This window comes from Bos grunniens, chromosome 29 (assembly GCF_055505025.1).
Source record: "Bos grunniens cultivar Pamir isolate PY7600 chromosome 29, Bosgru_T2T1.0, whole genome shotgun sequence".
NCBI lineage: Eukaryota > Metazoa > Chordata > Mammalia > Artiodactyla > Bovidae > Bos > Bos grunniens.
The window spans coordinates 27,209,498-27,230,808 of NC_141193.1; the positions used below are offsets into that span (position 1 = coordinate 27,209,498).

At 40.1% G+C, this 21,311-nt stretch overlaps 1 protein-coding gene across 44 annotated transcripts in view; it reads left to right on the forward strand.

Moving 5' to 3' along the window:
- NELL1 (neural EGFL like 1) overlaps positions 1–21,311 on the forward strand; it is a 1,048,536-nt gene that overhangs the window by 284,604 nt on the left and 742,621 nt on the right. For all 44 annotated transcript variants that reach the window (XR_015158062.1, XR_015158061.1, XR_015158064.1 and 41 more), the window contains one exon: positions 14,888–15,016. Coding sequence is in view for 41 of the 44 variants with exons in the window: in XM_086385555.1 (XP_086241681.1) it covers positions 14,888–15,016 (129 nt within the window). In the remaining 3 variants the exon portion in view is untranslated. The remainder of the gene's footprint in view (positions 1–14,887; positions 15,017–21,311) is intronic.

The following is a 21,311-nucleotide window of genomic DNA, read 5'->3' on the forward strand; positions in this document are numbered from 1 at the left end:
TCCTCTTGCTGGAATTCTTCTCTTTTCCAATTTATTATTATTTCTTCAAATCCTCTAAATCAAATATTACTTCCTCTCTGAAACATCCAAGAATTAAATAGATTAGTAGATCTTTATTTTGAACTTCTACCCACCACAAAGTCTTTCCCACATTCTCACATATCCAGTGAGTTACAGTCTTTTTGATTTACCTCAGGAGTATCTAGAGTTAAGAACCCAGGAGCACAGCAGTTTAGTTCAAGTTATGTCATATTTTACTTTTTTACATCTTTTCTCTAGCATAAGCATCGACAGTTTCTGCAAAGGGCCACAGGTTTTGGTGGGGTCAGAAGGTTTCCATTGCAACCACTCATACCTGCTGTTGTATTGCCAAAGCAGCATGCTCAGTTGCTTCAGTCGTGTCCAACTCTTTGCGACTCCATGGACTGTAGCCCACCAGGCTCCTTGTCCATGGGATTCTCCAGGCAAGAATACTGGAGTGGGTTGCCATGCCCTCTTCCAGGGGATCTTCCTGACCCAGGGGTTTAACCCATGACTCCTGCATCGCAGGTAGATTCTTTACTGCTGAGCCACCAGAGGAGCATAGGCAATAGGTAAATACACAATTCAGTGGTTGTGTTTCATTAAATTTCTATTTTGAGAAACAGGTGGCAGCTCATCATTTGCTGACCCCTCCTCTAGTTCCTTCTGATATATAAAAGTATCTGTTTGATCATGGCAGGTTTTCAGCTGAGGCTAGTGGTTAGTCATAAGAGAGTTATCTTTTGGTAAAATTCCCAGGAAAACTTAATACGCAGACAGCCATAAATGGCTGTTAGAATTCGTAGTGTGCCATCAGAGGATCTCCTCTGATTTATCTGCTTTCTTGCCTGCATGTGTATTTGCAGCTGGGACGCTTTAGAAAGACTAAAGATTGACTGGATATTTCAGAGGGATACATTTATTGGTAACTGATTGGGTTGTTAGGTAGCTCTTACAATTTAATGCAAAATCCATCACTTGCTATTTGTTGAGGTGCCAAGTGGGACTCAGTTTATGTAAATCCTTTCCTGATTTATGGTTTCATTAGAACAGGCTCATTGATTATCCCACAGAAAGTCAAGATTTTCATTGCTCTGATCTAATTTACAATAGAACAAGTGCCATTGCTTCTGCTCACACTTCTCAGAAAAGCAAATACGTTTTTTCTGAACCAGTGAAGATGCTGAGAGAGATGATAGCTCATTGAAAAGTTGACTCATTCAAGGCTCCCGTTGCTAGCGATCCGGTGGCTTTTTCCCAAAGCTGACTCAGCTTTGAGGGAAAGTGGGAGGCAAGAGTAGGGCTTCCTAGATAAGATCATAGCCAGAGCCAGTTTGTACAATTAAGGATTTTCTTCTTTCTCCCACCTGCTTCCTTCTCAGCCAGAATACCATTGGCTCCTTTATTTGGCAGCTGATCGTATTTTTTTGGAGGTGTCTGCGTCTGCGAGTGAGGGAGTTATTTATGTCCCTTGACAAGTCTGTGTTTTAAAGGAACCAGAGCACTTCTTCAGAAAAGATAGGGTGGGGAGGTCTTTTTTCTGGGAAGCAGGTTGAGTGAAACCATTTGGGCATATGGATTCTCTTAGGATTCTTCTATTTATGCCAATCTCAGAATTCAGACCCTGGAATGAGGAAAGCATTATTTCTGACTGAAGCCCTTTTCAGCACCATTTACTGTCATTACCCCCTTTCCCATTGACCCATTACAAGAGAGGAACCCAGAACTTTTCGTCCACTTGTCCACATAAAATATAAAATATAAAATTTATATGATGTACAAAAATTCATCCAGATGAGCTCAAATGTCCATTGTCTTGACCTGTGCTGCCCATGAATCTTACTCTGTGTCTTAATTTCAATTTATTTCCCAAGAGCATCCTTGGAAGTAGCCTAAGGGTCTCTCACAATATTCTGGGAAATATTTTTCTCCTTTGACTTCTGTTTGTCTTTTACCTTTTCCTCCGTGTTCTTGTTTCTGTGCGGAGTCTTGGAAGATAAATGGCGTGGTGGGGGGTGGCTGGACAATTTTGATTCTGACAAGATGAGGAAAGCCTGGCGGGCCTCTTCGAAGGCATGTTATTCAGTTCTCGTCTCCCCTCCTCCTCCTTGTCCCTCTCAAAAACAGAAAGTAATGAAAAGGTGAGAAACACTCAATTTCTATGTAAAGTCATTTCTGTCCTGCATATGGAAGGGCTGTTCCATTTCCTTTGTGGATTGAAAGAGTCTTTTGATTGGCAGGTAGCAAGCAAGCAGAGAGCTGGGATTCCCGTGACCTGAAATTGGTATTTTAGGGTTGAGCACATTGGTGTGGTGTGATTTCAGCTATGTGGTTTCTGCTATCCTGATGGTATTGATTACAGACACACATGTGGCTATCTCCCCTTTCAAAACCTGCACTGAAGCCCCTTCAATTAGCATATTTATCATCTCTCTCTGTCTTACTAGGAACGTCAGGTCATTAGTTTGAGGGAAATCACCGCTCAGAAGTCTGCGTCAAAACCTTTCTCATGCCTGCTTGGGGATTGAAGTTCTCCAAGGTTTATTTTCATTAGGCTTGGACTGAAATTTGAGAAGGCAGAGAGGGTGCTTTTCCTTTCTGACCTTCCCTGCCTTGCCCGCAGCCCCAGTTGGCTGATTAAATCAAATCCATAAAGCTCTCCAACTTTTAAAAAATAATGCTTGTTTTCATGACCACATTTTATGAATTGTTTCTGTAATTGTAGGAGAAAAGGGAGGGATGAAGATATGTTCATATCATTTAGAATAATCCTGTCATTTTCACTCCAGTGACATTGAATGAAATTATTTTTAGTACCAATGTTGACTTTAAAAAATGCACAACCTAAATGTTGCAATTTAAGTTTTATTTGGGGCAAAGTGAGGACTGCGGCCCAGAATACAGCACCTCAGATAGCTCTGAGAAACTGTTCCAAAGAGGCAGGGTGGATAGGTCACCATGTATGTGATTTTGGTGAAGGGGGAGTAAAACGCGTATGTTTTTCCAGAAGGTTTCTGCTAGTCTCATGAAGCTGTTTGCTAGTCATAGAAACAGTTGTCACCATGAAGGATTTTAGTGCTTTTCTAGATATGAGGAGATACAAGAATTGGGCTCATTAATCGACTCCTGAAAGTATCTAATGATCTGAAGACCTGACCTATCAGTTTTTCCCAGGGCACAGAGTGCCTGATTTCTACTCTCCACCCTGAACTCCTTTCAGAGGGGGTGGAAGGTCAGCAGCAGCAGGAGCACATGATTTAGTTCTTGTAGAGGTGGATGGCCGGAGAAGGCGATGGCACCCCACTCCAGTACTCTTGCCTGGAAAATCCCATGGGCAGAGGAGCCTGGTAGGCTGCAGTCCATGGGATCGCAAACAGTCAGACACGATTGAGCGACTTCACTTTCACTTTTCACCTTCATGCGTTGGAGAAGGAAATAGGAACCCACTCCAGTGTTCTTGCCTGGAGAATCCCAGGGGTGGGGGAGCCTGGTCAGCTGCCGTCTATGGGGTCACACAGAGTCACACACGACTGAAGCGACTTAGAAGCTTAGCAGCAGAGGTGGATGGCAAGTGCTAATTTGTAATAGACACCAGCTGAAGGCTTTTTTTCATCTGTGGAACAGTGTTAAAACTCCTTCTGTGGACTTATGACTTGGTTCCTCAAGATATAACTTGTTGGCTTGATTATGAAGCTTTTTTTCTTTAACTGAGTCATGTCTATGTTTTTGTATAACAGTGTGATGATACAGCTCACCCTATCCCCTCATTTCTGTTAAAGGAGACTATAGTTTCATACGGAGTTTTTCTCTTTGGGGAAATCAGACCTAAGACCTTCCAGTTAAGAATAACAGACTCTGGCAGATTTACATTGTTCATTGTATCAGCTGAACTGATATCTGGACTCGTTGCATGGACACCTTACCTCTTCAAACCTTGGGTCATGACAAACGCTGTAAATAATTTTTCTACCCTTTAAAGAAAAATTGAAGTAATCAGCTGACATGTGGTTAAATCCACAGGGCTCCTGGTACAGCCAGAAGGCTTTTAGGGACAGAACTGCAGGACAAGTAGGGAGATGCACACAAAAAGTCAAGGTAATGGACGTTGGCAGGGGGAGGTCACTTTGCAATTGCTGGGATCCAAGGTCTTAGTCACCAGCAGCACCACCCAGAACAGCCCTAATCACTGCTGTAGTTTCTCGCTGATGCTGCTGGCCGGTTTGTGCCAGCAGCAAAAATTTTGTTTATCCTCATCATTACTGAGAAGGTGATGGCACCCCACTCCAGTACTCATGCCTGGCAAATCCCATGGATGGAGGAGACTGGTAGGCTGCAGTCCATGGGGTCGCTAGGAGTCGGACACGACTGAGCGACTTCCCTTTCACTTTTCACTTTCATGCATTGGAGAAGGAAATGGCAACCCACTCCGGTGTTCTTGCCTGGAGAATCCCAGGGATGGGGGAGCCTGGTGGGCTGCCGTCTATGGGGTCGCACAGAGTCGGACACGACTGAAGTGACTTAGCAGCAGCAGCAGCAGCATTACCTTGCGGTAATGGCTATAGCAGGAGCCCGTCTACCTAAGTGTAAGGCCACGAGGGTGGAGAAGGGAGAGTGGGCACTGGAATAACATCTATGCTTCTGCCTGGGAAGAAGTAATAAAAGCATGGATGTAGCCCCAGCAGAAAGATTGCTCATGACTTGCTGGTGTTCTCACTTAATGCTGGAAAAAAATGCCAACTTGACCACGTAGTCTCAGGATCGCTCCAGGAAAACACAACAATCATTTGGCCCACCCCAGAATTCTTGACACACTCCTCAGGGTTTTATTCCTTTCATAATCAGCTCTAATTGTATCTTGAATGTTGCCAATGGCTCTGGAGGGTTTTGCTGCATGTTGAAGATTTTCAGTGTTGGAGAAAAAGTTCTTTTCAACATCTGTTCCCAACGTGTTTATCTGTAATTTTAATTCATGCTCACTTGCCTTGTCATCTGGCTTGGGCTGAAATTAGTTGAGATTATTTGTACTATTTAAGGCTTTATGCCCTTCAATTAAATCCTCCCAAAGAATCTTGGTGGTGCATGATTTTCTTTTTTTCTAGTCTGTCTTCATTTTAGGTGAATTTGTAATTGAAATGGGTTTTAGAGGATTTCAGTGTAATGGAGATAAAAAGAGACTTGGAAAAGAGGCACTTAATGGAAGGTAAGCTAGTGCCTAAATAGAGGAGCAGGCAGTTTGTACATGGGCCAGGTGCTCTGCCTATTGATAGAAAAATCCCTGCAGCCATGGGCCATGGTGGGCACTGGAAAGCCAGGTCTGTATTTTCAACTCCTGAGGCTGAGAACACAGGGCATTTGGAGGAGAGAGTCTTGGGGAGCCCATGAATTCTGCTCTTTTAAAAGTGCTGCAGTGGATCCAGGCCCAAGGAGTGTGGGGAAGGAGGCACATTACCCTAGAGAGAAGACTTGAAATTAAGGCCAAGCTGCCTTGGACTGGAAGACCCTTAAGTGTGACTACTATTGAAAAACCATGTGCTTTCTAAGGACCTATGAGAATCCAGAGAGCTCTGTCTCTAGTAGGTCACAACCTCTGCCATGATGTCACAACCCCCTGTTCATGAAGGTTGTGAAGCTGAAGCAGCATCCTCACCCCTGCAGGGCCCAGGCTTCTGTGGCATGTGTGTTGGTTGTGAAGTACACTAGGGCATCTGGTTCTCATAAAGAACCTTTGGGCCTTAGTCCTCCTCTCGGCCAGTCCATGGATGGAGCTCTTTCCGTATCAACTAGGAACACTGGAATATATCGTACTCAGTGTACCTTTGCTCTTTGTGACTTTCAAGGTTGGGCAAGCAGCAGTGCTGTGAGGGGTATTGGCTTTCTAGGATTTGAGTTAGGGTGGGGAAATATGGGGTGCATTTTCAGATTGTCCATCATTTCAAAGGTAACCTGGTTGCCTTCTTGGAGATACATTAGGGGCATGTGATTGAGAGCAAGTGGTGATGCTCTATGTGGAATCAGACTTTATATTAGAGAAACTAAATCCTGCTCTTGAGTAGTGACCCATTCATTCCTTGCTGTGGAAGAAATCACAGTAGTAAATCATACAGATGCTTATCCATCGTTGGCCCTAGATAAAGCAGAAAGAATGGATGGCTTGCTGTGATTTGAAAAGTTACAGAGTGGGATCTTGAGAATGGCAGTGTGGGGGCTTCATTATGATGGGCAGGGATTTTATATGCAGTTAAGCCAATGGATTTAAAGAAACCAGAGTGTTTTTTTTGTTGTTGTTTGTTTTTTTATAAGTGTTATTGGTCTTTCACTGGTAGTAGAACTCTAGATTCAGGGCCATGAAGGGGAGTCCAAATTGTAGACGGCTCCCAATGAAAGGAGAAAATATGACCTTAACATTTATGTTTCTTCAATTTCTTTGAGCATGTTGTAGACACATGCTGCCTCCTGTGTTTGGAAATCCTGTGCCTTGTCCAGCCAACCTCATTCATCCCTCAAATCTCCTTTTGATACCTTGCGTTAGGGCCCTTCTGTGTGATAACATTTTGGAAGCACCTTGCTCCTCTCCATCACAACATCTCCTGTAACCCAATCCTCAACAATAGCCATCCCAACTAGAGTGTTAAATGAATGAGGGAATGTTTATGCTGTTTATGGCATTTTTGTTTTATCCCAATTTTCTAGAACAGTGGCTGGACACACATCATGGGGCTTAATATTTGTCAAACAAACGAATGGTATCTCTGCCAGGAGCTAAAATTAAGGAAGTGGTTGGAGTAAAACCTGGAATTCCATTTCAGCAGATTGTGTGTCTTGCTCTGAGCATCTGCTCATTTCCACCACTCAAGTGTAAATAAGCTCCAAAAGGATATTACTCATTTTGGTATCTCATCCAAGAATGGTGTTCTGTTGTGTGGTGTTATTTCTCTCTTGACTTTTAAGTCCCCAAGCAACAAAGTAATTGTGGACTGTATCCTGGAGAAAGAAACACGGTTTGTTCCTTTGGAAAGATTCAAGGCATGTCATGGACTAGAAAATGCTGAGTGATGGAGTAGTGGTCTCTTCGGGTCAGGTCAGCATTCCTTGAATGTCCCTTAATGAGTAAAATCATGGCTGGGATGTCATATAGAGTGGTGGAGAGAGACTGGGCATTAGAATCCTATTTGAGTCTATATGTATCTTTTAGGCATTGCCTACTAGCTGCAAGACCACAAAGAAGGTAATTAACATCTTTGAGTCTTGGTTTATTCATTTTAAAGCACTCTTTTAATTTTACTTTTGGAAGAAAGAGGATTTAGTCATCAACTCTACAAATATTTCTTGAGTGTTTATCATGCACTGGATGTTGCCTTAGGCACAAAGGGAACAAACTTGTAGGGTCCTTTCCCTTGAAGTGAGCTTCTAATGTGGAAACAGACACTCAACAAATAAACACAGAAATGAACATGTAATTAGTAACTGTGCTACCTGCTATGAACAAGAAGAGAGAAATATAGGAGAGAGTAATGGAATTTTCTTTAGACTTGAGGGACAAGAAAGCCTTCTCTGAATAGATTATATTTAAGCTGGGGACTTGACAACTGAGTAGAAATTATTCTGGCAGGGATGTGTCATAGATTCTGAGTTAGTGGGACAAGCTTGCAAAGACTCTGAATCAGGAAAGAGATTGGAGTACTAGAGGAATTCAAATAAAGGCTGATACACTTGGGGGGGATGACAGAGGGAAAGGAGAGCCTTGTTTGTCATTTCAAATCAGAATTAAGAATTTTGAATTTTTCTTGAGAAATTGGAAAGTCTTTGGGAGAAGACTTTTAAGGGGATGAGTGACATGATCCAATCTATGTTTTAAAAGGATTTGTTTGTGGGGAAAATGGATTAGAGACAAGCAAAAAGAGGAACAGGAAGGCAAATTAGGTGCTTTCTTTTTGAGAAATAATAGTTTGGAGTAGGTTGTTTTTTTTTTTTGTTGTTGCCGTGGAGTGGAGGAAAAAGAGATTCCAGAGATATTCATGAAATAAAATGAATAGAACTTAGGAAGGGGCAGTATTTGAAGAGAGAGGACAAAGATGACTCCTTTAAAAAAAAAAAAAAAGATGGTTTAAGTGGATAAAAGTGCTGCAGATTTATAATGTAGAACTTGGGGAGCATGGATATCAGATTTAAGATCAAGAGTGCAGTTTCAGCTGGGTGAGCCATGAGACAACTCTGAGGTCATCCAAATTAAATGTCAAGTGGGCTGTGGCTATAATGATGTAAAATATGTAAAGTGGGGTATACAAGACAATGTTACTTCCTGTTTGTAGAGGGCCCTGTGAGCCTTTATTATTGCTTCTAGAGGAGGGTGAATGTTCTTAACCAGAGAACAGAAGAGACTGGGCACAAGCATTGGCCTTGTTTCAATTTTTCTTAAGAACAGATTGGCAGAACCTACAGTTGGGTCCCTCTTTGAAAATTTTACTGGGCATAGAGATCTACAAACATCATCAGAGAATAGTCAGTAGTAGTTGTCTATGCTCCGAGGTTTTTAAATCATAGGATAATAATTTTTTTAGTGGTCTTAACAAGAACTTGAGTTAAATCATAACTCTGCCACTTCCTGGCTGTGTTACCTTGGATAAAATAGTCCCAACCACATTTTCCTAATCTGTAAAGTGAGAATAATACTAATCTTCAGAGTTGTTGTGCCTGGCAAATTGGAAAAAGTCAACAAACAGCAACTTTTATAACAAATGTGTTCTCTGTCTTTGGACCACTGCTATTTAGACGATGTTACTTTGTGTGCTTCTAATTATAGGATGATAATTACGGAGACTCTGGTGGTGGTTTAGTCATTAAGTTGTGTCTGACTCTTGCGATCCCATGGACTGGAGCCTGCTAGGCTCCTCTGTCCATGGGATTTTCCCGGCAAGAATGCTGGAGTGGGTTGACATTTCCTTCTCCAGGGGATCTTCCGGACCCAGGAATCGAACCCAGGTCATCTGCATTGCAGGCAGATTCTTTACCGACTGAGCTATGAGGGAAGCCCACAGAGACTCCAGATTCATTTATTAAAATGTTCAAATAAAAGAACATGGATATTGAGTATATATGTATGCATATGTGTGTGTATTCTACAGTCTGGCCACAACTTCTAATTCTGGGGGAAAAAGATACTGATTAAAGAAAGAAGGTAACATTGAAGAATCTCATGCATCAATCTGTTTTGATAACCAGCTTCTGAAGAAAATATTGTACCAAGAGTTAGTAAGAGGACTAGAGAAAAAGATTGCAGGTGGAAACTGAAGACAGATATCCTGAAGGGAAGGGTTTATAAGTTAAATGCCATGCCTTTCAGACAGCAGATAGGAAAGACTAAACCTTTAGAAAGATTTTGAAATGTGGAGAGTTGATTGAGGATTTATGACTTGGCAGCCAGTTATCTTGGGGTGGTTTTGAAGAATGCAGGGTGGTTTTGAAGAATTTCATCACCGGCTGGGGTGATGAAAGTGTTTTAAGACTGGATTGTGGTGATTTACTGTATAACTGTGTGAGTTTACTAGAAATTATCAGTTTGTCTTTACAATAGGTCAATTTTTGGGTATGTAAATTGTACTTCAGTAAAAATGTTTAAAGAAAAATGGTGACTAGCAAACGAGTCCCATTAGCCTTTTAGTTGCTCAAGAGGGGGCATTAAAATACCACTGTAGATTCATCCATATCTTTATTCGCTCATTAATTTAACCACCCATATTTCTACCTGTCTATTTTTGCATTCGTCTATAAGCCATCCTTCTCCACAGACAGCTGTCCTTGGGTGGGAAGCTTTGTGTTGAAAGAAATGAGTCAGACATAGATCTTGACTTAAAGAAGTTGGAGTGATTAGAGTTAGTATTTTAAAAGAATTTCTTAAATTGCCCAGCCTTGTGTACATGTTTGTATATGTGTGTGTGTATGAAAAAGAAATCTAAAATGTAATCTGCTTAAATCTAGGCATGCAAAAAAAAAAATATCTTTTTAATCCTTTGGAGTGTAGGATGCTTATAAAATTGTTGCTTTTTGATTAAGAACCCTGGCATCAGTCACACCTGGATCGTGGCTCTGTGTAGTTTCACTCATGCCCTAACTTCTCTGAGTTAGTGCCACATCTGTGAAATAGGGTAATAATCCCAGTTTCATAGGATTGTTAATAGAATTAAGTGGAATAATGCATCTGAAACACTTTACTGAGTACCTTGCATGTATTTTGTGCTTGATAAATGTTAATCATTCTTATTACAACTGTGCCAGATTATTTGAGGTTCTTCAAACTTACCCTTCTTCCTCAAGGGTTGGAGTCCCATTCCTCCCATTTGGATCTGTGTCTTGCAGATCCTGTGTCTTGCACAAGTTTCTACCTGTGATGAGTCATAGGTTAAGTTTGGCATCAGCTAGAAGGGATTTCTTCTTCTCTGGCACACTATGATAATTTGTACTGCTCACATCTTACTTAGCTACTTCTGGGTTTGGCTTACCTCACCTTAGAGTTTCTAATTCTCTTGTGGTCATGGAATGTCTCAAGCACCTTGACATTGCCCCCAGGGTCTTGCATAGTGCTGCAGACCTGTAAATATTGAGTCGATGATTGTTCACTCATGTAGAAAGGCAAGCAGGTACTGAATAAATACTGCTTGAATGAAGGCTTGCATTAATTAAAAAAAAAAAGAACAACAACAACACATGTTTTTGACACAATGGTGAGGCCCAGACAAAGTGGATTTGTCCATACCATTAATCTGTCTCATGGGCCCTTCATTGTCTTTGAAATACATTTGACCCAACTCTCTGCATTGTGAATTGACATGGCACATGCCTGCTAGAGAGATGTGCATTGGAAAGTCAACAGTGTTTGAGGGGCTTTGTTCCAGGCTATCAAATGTTTGTGGAAAGTGAAGTTGCATATCCTAGAGGAAAAAAAAAAAAAAGTCATGCAACAAAGGGTGTTCATATTGACATTGAGTCAAACTTTGTAATAAAAGAAAATGTGACAACTTAATTATTGATCAATTGTGATGTGGGGAGGGAAGTCCAGGCACTTCCTCTGGCAAAGAAAGCTATGATACCTAAAAATTGTCCTTTTGCTAACAGAAACATCAAGTACTTTAATGGTTATTATAAGCCTTTTAAGTCCTTGTAGAAGTGTTCTTGGCTGACAGAGGTTTCACATTTCCAACACGTTAAGTTTTTTCTCTGATTTTGACTGAGGCAGTCACCAGTTAACAGGTCAGATAGTGAGGCTGGATATGATATTATGCTCCCCTCAGCCTTGGATCCACTTTCTAATGTCACAAGTAGTGTCTACATCTTTCACTTTTTTTTTTTAAACTATTTTTTGTATGTGAGAGGATATAGAAAAAAACAAATTATATAGGCCTTGGAGTTTACCAGACATAGTTTAGAATCTTGGCATGTCCACTTATTAGATAGATATTAATGAGTTTGAGCTTCTCTTTTCTTATCTTGAAGCTGAGGATAACAGTGTTACCATCAAGTTGTTTTGAAATTTAGCCATGTCAGCAGTACTGTTATCATAATCATTATCATTCTTATCACAGAGGCTAACATTTAGTGACCTCCTAGTGTGTATCAAGATGTGCTCTAAGTGCTTTGTATGAATTAGCCCATTTAACTTGTTCCACACAAATTAATAAGGTATATTATTATCCCCATTTAAAACATCTAGTGTAATGCCAGACATAGGTACATGAGTATTATTATTGAATAGGAGTTATTATCTTTTATCCTAAGAATGTTGGTTTAAAATTCTGTCTCAAAGGAAGAACAGTCTAGAATGTTATCACCAAAAGGAGTTAAACTTGGAGTTTATATAGTTCAGTGCTTTTTATATTTTTTAAAAACCAAAAACTGTTGTTCATATCGTCACTGTTTCAACAGTATAAAAGCAAAGCTGTTTTATTTGAATCAGGGCTGGAGGACATGAGCTCTGACCAACAACTCAGCTGTGCCCAAGACTCAGGAATAGTGTGAAAATCACTGATGTTGCCCTTTCTTGGTATATGTACCTAGACAGGCAAAGTGACTTACTGTGTTTATTAGTAAAGACCCTGAATTATGTATTAGATCTCTTCTCCAAGATCACTTGTTTTCTATGAGACTACAGTATGTGATATAGCAGTGTAGTTACTACTTGCTAAAATGTATGAGTTAAAAATGATAAAGCACCTTTTATATACCTTGTTATATTTGAACTTCACAATTCCTGTGGTGGGTGTAACCTAAAAATGCATAATATATAAAATGTTTTGAGGGTCGGGAGATTGGTAGAATTGGTAATAGAGGTAGGACCAAAAAAAAAAAAAAAAAAAAATCAGAGACCAGAAAAAAGGTTGATTCCATTGAGATAAGCACACTGGAGTTGGCATTTGCCCAGAGGTCAATTTTTAATCCCTGGTGGTAGAATCTGGCTTCTAATGGACTACTGTTTAAGTAGACAGGAGGAAAAGCCTGAGGCTTGCATAAATAAAGAATCTTGAAGGGTAACTCCTCAGTGGGTGGCTAGGAAAAATCTAGTCTGTAAGAGGAGACTTGCCTGTCAGTCTTGACTCTAGATAGGGAGTATGGCAGAGAAGAGTTTGCATTCCTGAAAGCTTAGAATCTAAATTTATTCTACCTGTGTGGCTCAATCCATGTCCCAAGGCAAAATGTAGTTGAAAGTGATTGTGGGTTGATAGTTCCCTCGGGCACCTGACTAAAGCAAACACAGATCCTCTCTGAAGAAGTACAGTTTTAAAGCCCAAACCTCAAATAATTCCCGCAGATTAAATCCTAAAAAATATGAGCTCACAAAGAATCATAAAAGAATCATTCAAAACACAAAATAGTAACCATGTGGGATACTCAGTGAAAAAAACCAAAATCAGAAGACTGAAGATACTGGAGTTGTATGTGTAAAATATAGTCTAATATGTTTTTAAAAGGGGGAAATTAAAAGAGGAAAGAATGAGAGACTACAAATTTGACCAAGGAGATTTAAAAAGACATTGAATTCTGGAAAATTAAAAAAATACAAGTAAAATAAAAATGATGTGGATGACTGAGTGAATATGACACTACTTGAGAGAATTAAGAGACCGAAAGATACATCTAGAAGTTAAACAGAATTCTGCATAGAAAAAAGAGATGGGAATATTAAGGCAAGTAGAAGTAACATGGAGGAGAGCTTAAGAAAGAAAGGAGAATAGCAATCTCATTATAATTCTAGCAAGAGAGATTTAGAGGCAATGGTGAAGAGAGAATGTTTGAAGAGAAAATACCTGAGTATTTTCCAAACTGATAAAAGATTGGTTAAATCTTTATATTTAAGAGTCGCAAGGAATCCCAGGAAGAACAAATAAAAATAAATTCACACCTAAAAACCTTAAAGTTAATGAATATGAAACAAAACAAAGCTCATCAACTTAACCAACCAAATAAAATAGATCTTAAAAGTCACAGAGAAAAGGTTTGTCACATACTAAGGAATGACTAGGCTAACAATTGACTTGTCAACAGTTATAACAGAAGCCATAAATGATGGGATGTCTTCAAAATGTTGAGACAAAATAGCTTTGTACCTAGTAAAGCTGCTTTTCAAGTAGGAGGGTGGTCAAAGGACATATTTAGATAAATTAAAATTGAGCATAGTTACTGTCAGATTTATCTTCACTAAAAGGAATTTATGAAGACTATAGTTAGAGGAAAAATAACTATTCCTGAGGGAATGTCTTAGATTCAAGAAAAGACTCTTGGGCAAAGAAATGTAAAACATGTGGTTAAAAAAGTATGCCTCAGGAAACATGTTCAAGAATGTTTCTTGCAGCTGTGCTAGTAATTCAAAACCTGCAAATAACTCAGTCAATACTAAGTATAATGGATAAATTGTGGACTATTTATACTATGAAATATTATATACCACTGATGAATGATAGCCACAGGCATTAATATGAATGAACAGGAAAAAAAAACATATGCCATAGAGGATATGGTACAGTATGATTTCACAGGTGAAGTCCAAAATGGCCAAAACGAAATAATCTATTATTTAGAAATACATACCTACGTATGGTAAAGCATACAGAAATATATAAGGGAGTGATTAATGGAATTGTTAGGGTAGTTGTCTCTGATGGCTGAGAAGGGGATTCTTTGGGGATGTTTAATAAATAGGTATTGATAATGCTTTTTGTATTAATTTTATTTGATGCTATGCTATGCTAAGTCACTTCAGTCATGTCCGACTCTGTGTGACCCCATAGACGGTAGCCCACCAGGCTCCCCCATCCCTGGGATTCTCCAGGAAAAGAACACTGGAGCGGGTTGCCATTTCCTTCTCCAGTGTATGAAAGTGAAAAGGGAAAGTGAAGTCGCTCAGATGTGTCCGACTCCTAGCGACCCCATGGACTGCAGCCTACCAGGCTCCTCTGCCCATGGGATTTTCCAGGCAAGAGTACTGGAGTGGGGTGCCATTGCCTTCTCCGAATTTTATTTGATATATTCATATATATTCATTTTATATATTTCCTATGTATCATAAATTTTGTAATAAAACCATTTAAAAGACTAGTCACATAAGAAAGTAGTGGAAAGAAAATTCAGAATCAACATGGGTAAAAGCTTTCAAAAAGGAATAACTTCAGCAAGTTTGTGAATTAGGAGAGAAAATTCTCAGGTATGGGATGGTCCACAGTTTTTTATTCCTCTTTATGGATATGCAAATTTACCTTTGCATATTGCCAAGGTGTATTCTCATGTATGCTGACATATAATAACTGTGTCTCATGCTTTATTATTTGGAAGTCTTTTATTCTCCTCTTTCCTGATGTAAAATTTTATTTGTTTCTTCTAGGTCATAACTTTTGTGCTGAAGGACCTAAATGTGGTGAAAACTCAGAGTGCAAAAACTGGAATACCAAAGCTACTTGTGAGTGCAAGAATGGTTACATTTCTGTCCAGGGAGACTCTGCCTACTGTGAAGGTAAGTGAGCTATTTAATAAAATCAACTTGTGAGAAATGTATTCCTGGTAGATATGGTTGAAGATTGAAAGCTTTCCCTTGGTTCTGGTTCTGTGGGATCCTAGAAGAAACTGTCAACTGCCTGGCATACTCTCCTCTCCTGACTTATCTGGGCTGCTAGTAGCACGTTATAGCAAGACTTTCGAAGGAAGTTATGAAACAGCAAAACAACAAAAGCAGTAGAGCCATATCAGATCCCATGTTCTACTGTCACTGTATTTAATCATCACCAGCAGAACTCTAAATACCTCATTTTATGTTGTCTTATTTGGGAAGATCATCATCTTCAATTTCAGTTAAATGTTATGCAGTGGATTCTCTTTTGAATGGAATGCTTTGATACTAACTTCTACCCAATTGCCATCATCTTCCTCTGCCAAGGTCATGTGTTGCTATTAATAGTTCCCAAACTCTTGTAAAAGCCCCAGTGATGGATGGACTCATAACTTTGGCACATGGATTGGTATCATATAGTAGGTTGGTGGCCTCAAGCATCCGTGACCCCCTTTTCTCCTTTATAAAGCTGAGCAGCTCCTCTGTCTTATGTGAACCCCTCTTTCCATGCTCAGTACTCTGGTGGCAAGTATTGCATACTCCTGCTCCTTTAACATACCAGAGGGTCAGGGATTATTTCTGACCTGGACTTACATGCCCTAAAATCTAAGATCTTCCATTTCTCCAGTGCTCACTGGATCCCTCCTGTTGGTTTAGAGAAATTGTTATGGGCAAATTGATGCTACGCTGTTTCTCTGTTCTGGTTGGACCCAAGTACTCCTGTTATCTTTACTAACAATATATTGAACCTTGCTGCTGCTAAGTCGCTTCAGTCGTGTCTGACTCTGTGCCACCCCATAGACGGCAGCCCATGAGGTTCCCCCGTCCCTGGGGTTCTCCAGGCAAGAACACCGGAGTGGGTTGCCATTTCCTTCTCTAATGCATAAAAGTGAAAGTGAAGTCGCTCAGTCGTGTCCAACTCTTAGGGACCCCATGGACTGCAGCCTACCAGGCTCCTCGGTCCATGGGATTTTCTTAGGGATCTGTTAATCAGGAATGTGGATATCACATCTGGAATAAATGCTGCAATGTCTTGGTCACTATCCTCTACTTCTTTGGTTCTCAAGTAGATCAGGTATTGTCAAGGTGAAGACAATTGATGACAGTAATGGTAAATTTCTTTCCATTCTGCTGTTTTATGTTGTTGACTTCTAGCTTAACATTTGGCTTACTAAAGACCTTGTCAGTAGTTAAGGAAATGTGTCTAATTACTGTTAGTGTTCAGAACCTGTTAGGTATCCTCTGTTTTCCATTTCTTATGGAAGATTTTCTTCATTACTGTTTTGGTTCTCATTGGCAATACACTATAAGTCTAGTAGTTCCTCCCCCACTTTTTTCTACAGTTCTTTTTCTTTTGCTTATTGAACTTGATTTGGGAGACATGTCACTTGGGAGAATGAAGTTGCCCCTCTAGCTATGCAACTTTTAATTTGGCCTTAATATCATGTTATCAAGACTTATCAATTTTGAGAAAAAGGAGATTATTAGTTTCAATGTTTCATGTTAACATTTATTTTTATATCGTACCTTGTGCTGTTTTGTATTGTGCCTTACACTATTCTGTGTTTTTGTCAGAAAAATGAATGTAGCTTAAAAAAAAAATATGAACAGTATTCTCTCCATTCATCATGGAAAAAATCCCACAAGCCAGGTAATGGTATGAAAAATTTAGTTTTTACCTTCTGCCATATGTGGGATAGACTCAACAATTATAAACATGATAGAAGGAACCTCAAAATAGTTTGAATCCTGATTCTATCATTGGCAGACATTTCGGTTGTCTTTTGGAAGCAGCGCACCCACCATTCCTGACTCCCCTTAGCTGTTGAGACCTGGCAGAATCTGGGAGGAAATAGCTGGCATAAATACTGTTTGGGACTCTTTGATTTTCTCATTTTTGTTACATAGAATCAGTTTTATGAGGTGCCATGTTATGCCTACCCATTGTGTGTGATGGAGAAGGAAATGGCAACCCATTCCAGTACTCTTGCTTGGAGAATTCCATAGACAGAAGAGTCTGGTGGGCTCCAGTCCACGGGGTCACAAAGAGTTGGACACAACTGAGCGACTATTACTCACTCACTTTGTGTGTGAGGCCTTATGTTGTTGATTCTGTTGAGCAATTTTAGGTCTAAGTTCCTGTCTTCTTGAACATGTTTCTCAGCTCATTGTGTGTGCAGGATATTGGGCCAGTGTATACTATGGGACTACCTTGGGACATGGTGATATTCTCAGTCTTCAGTCAGTTCTCTGTAATCATGGGAACATTCCACAAGTTCCAGGATAACACCTAAGGAAAAAATGACTAAGCATTAGAGCCTATATACTGTCTGGAATGGAAATTGGGGGGTGGGGGGAGGGGAACAGGAGTCGGATCCTGGACATTGAATGGGAGGCACAGAGAACCAACTAGAGTGAATATCAATATTTAGAGCAAACACCCTTCTCTCTTTCCATTCTGCCATCTTCAGCATTCCTGGGCTTCGGGCTTATTTTCCTGTGACTGCTTGATGCCTGCTATAGCCCTAGGCAGGATGTCCTTCTACCAGCATCCCAAGGAAGAGACGGTCAGGGCTTAAAAACCTTCTCTGTGTAAGGTTCTGTCTTTTTATGTTTAAGGAAAGTTCTCTTAGAAAGTCCTTCGTAGCCTCCTTTGGCTCTCCCCATGCAGAAGACTTCTGCTGTCTCATTTTTTAGACCTGGGTTACCTGCTATCCACCCCTAGACCAATGAGATGGTTTTTTCAATGCACAATGGCTTGTGCTGATTGTGTTCCACCCCTGGATTTGGAATAAGAGTATACTTTCCCTGAGACTAAGTGATCTTTGCTCTTTGCCTGAATTAAATATGGTTGTAGCTGTAGGAAGAGGATATGTGTGGCTTTGGGTGGATAGAAAGCCATGGATACCACACTCTGGTATGGTAAAATGCAGTATGGCCATTTACTCAGCTTCTGTCTTCAGAATTATCCTCTGGGATGCTCACCACACAGCCACCTGGGTACCAGGGACTCTCAGAGGCTGAGTTCATTGTTTCACTGTAGCCTAGAGAGAGAGGAGTAGATATGTATGAACTGCTTCAGGCAAGTTACTTTTTACTCAGAGTAAATGGAGTGAAGATGACCCATATTGTACAAACCATGATGAACAAGACTGGCTTGCAAATTAAAACGAAATATTGCACTCATTGTCCAGACTGTCTTGAAGAGCCTATTCAGGCTTTCAGTGGAAAAAGAATCACAAAAGACTTTCAATTTTCTTAACTTCCTTGGGTAGTAGAAGAGAGATAGTGTATTAAGGGATCTTCCTGTTCTGCAGAGATTGCCTTAGAGACTGCCATTGAGGAGATATCAGATCTCCTGGCCAATCAATAGAAGGTAATAAGAATTTTTGTCAGCTATGATACAATTCACAGGAGGTTGTTTCATTTTGCCTTGTCTGGCTCCAACAGGAACATTCCCCATTTTGAAAATTGCTGTAGTCGGTTTTTTGTGTTTTATGAAATCTGGTCTACTGTGACTTTTTTTTTTTAATCTTTGTGATGACAATGGGTTGGTCTTAAATAGTTTCTGATACATTAGCTTCAGTTAGAGGTATTATCTTGAGGAAAGTACAGTAGTTGGGGTCTATTCCTGATCTTCTTGAATTTGAAGACTACATAGAGTTTCACACCTTTCCTAGTAAAAAAGTAGTAAAAGTTTAGGTTGAAGAATAAAGAGCGAGTGGTACATATACATCATGAAATCTGCCAGGCATAGAAAGTACTGCTGCTGCTGCTGCTAAGTCGCTTCAGTCGTGTCCGACTCTGTGCGACCCCAGAGACGGCAGCCCACCAGGCTCCCCTGTCCCAATTAGTATTAAATAATACTTCCTACTTACAGAGTGCTCTGAACTTTTTGAACTCCTTTTATGCATATTATACTCTTTGAAACTTCCAGTAAATCTTTGAGGAAAATGGTGGTGTTCACCAGATGAACTCCATTTTGTACGCATGGACACAAAGACTCAGAGAAATGAAGTAAAGTTAATATTCAACTCACAACTCATATGCCTTGACTTATGCTGCACTCTACCTCCCCATCCCCCACCCTGTTCCAATGTGGTCTTGTTCAAAATCTTTGCTATCTCCTTGATCTAATGAAATCCAAATGTATGTGAGATCTGTACCATTTCAGAGTAAAAGCTTGAAGAGCTGTTACAGGGTTCCACCTCTTTCTCATCAACTGGCAATGTTCTAGAGCGGCCCCTCCTTTAGCTGTGGTCCCAGCATGAAGATGATATGGAGCTAGTGACAATGGATAGGTGATTGACATGTGGCCTTAGTGAGAAATAACTGTAAATCACTGATATTTTGGAGGACACAATTATCTGTTATCTTTGTGTAACTTAGCCTAAGCCTACTGGTATACCTGCCTGAGTTAGTTGACCCAAATCTTGTGGTTTCAGAAGGATACCTCCAACTCAGTGCTCATGACTAAAAGTAGTTTTCTACAGAGTAAGCATTGAGAGCTACTAGAAAAGGTACAAACTGTATATATCATTAATAGTCTTCCCTGGCTCTACTACCAGGTAATAGATATTTACAGAGCGCAAGTAGCAGATTACTGCTTTTTTATAGCCAATTCCAATGTGGGAAGTTGGGTTTCCCAATTAAGATGATAATGAGACAGTGCAGGTCAAAAACTCAGTAAATTGTCTGGTTTTTACTGGTGATTTAGTGAATTACAACAATTATTGTCATCAACCTATATCAATGTTTATGAGGATCTTTCTTGGAAGAGTGTGTGCTTGTAGAGGCCAATACTTTGAGAATGTGGGCTTCTCATGTCTACCTCTTTTTGGAGTATTGGAAGGTAGCAGGGGAGAGTGTTATTAGACGAAGGGACCAAGTTATATCAGTCCTGCCAGGAGCATATTGTTAGCAGTGAGGTACCCAGCATAGTAATAATGATGAAGTCCTTCCTTCCTTGTAAAAACATGAGTGGAGCTGAGTTGAAGGGTAATATGTCATGGAACAAAATGATTTTATTGGTTTCAATTTAATAATTTCATGTAAAAAAACCCCACAAAACTATAGCAACTGCTTAGCAAGTTGATTTATAATGTCTCCTTAGCTTTGCAAGGTGATTTATAATGTCTTTTGCATGACTGAAGGTGATGACAAAGGATCTGACCCCGTAGTGTTAAGAGGCTGGGAAAGTGGCAGGAAGGTCAGAGTTCAAGCAGAAAGAAAATGCAGAACTTGAGGGTAGAATTTTTTTGGATGCAGAGGCTAGTGTGAGTACACTGCCATAGAAATAAGCCCCTGTGAGTCCCTGATGAAGAGAATGTGTGGAAATGGTGAGCATCCTTAAGGTATACTGCTAATTCTCCAAGGATTAATCAGGTAACTCTTATTTTGAAATTTTCTAAAATGCATGAACCTTGTGATCCATGAAGCCCAGTTTACGCTCAGATCTGGGCTTCCGTCTCCTAAAGTCTTGATGTGGACTGCACAGGGATCAAAAGCTTCTTATGGATTATTCATGTTTGTAAAATATTAACTCTAAGCTCCTGCTTGCATTTATTTCCAGGGGTTCAGCATGCTTGAGATAAGAATACCTCAGGGATCCCCTTTTCCCTTCCTATTTAGCCTGTATGACTAATGGAGAGATCCTCTGGTATCCAGATATGTCAACAGCCCCCCACCCCACCCCGTCCTGCTAGCCTTCCCAAGACACAGAGATCCCTATCCACTGCACTGCTTGTGATGACCCATGTGGCACTTTCATCCCAGCAGCAGACAGAGTTGTGCTTTCTTCCTGGGCCTGGCTTTTTTTTGCCTCTGCTTCTTTATTGCCAAGGCCACTTTACAAAAGCATCTACTCCTGCTCTCCCACCTACTTAAACTCTTGCCTCTTCTTAACAACACCCACCCCTCCCATCCCCATAACTTTTGTTTTTTTTATTTAAAAGAACAAAAAACCCAAATCTAAGCCATGGTTATTGCACTTGTGTTGAACCAAGAGTTTAATTTTTAAGCTTGTTACTGAGGAAGGTGACCTAGTCAAACCAACTAGGGCAATGGTCAGGACTGGAGGTTAAAGTAGAACTTGTTTTTATTTTTTGTTTTCAATATAACATGTTTTAAAAGATCATTTGTAAGATAGTTGGAATTTTTAGTTATTTTTTTCATGATAAAAATGTTCTAAGTGTTAAGTTAC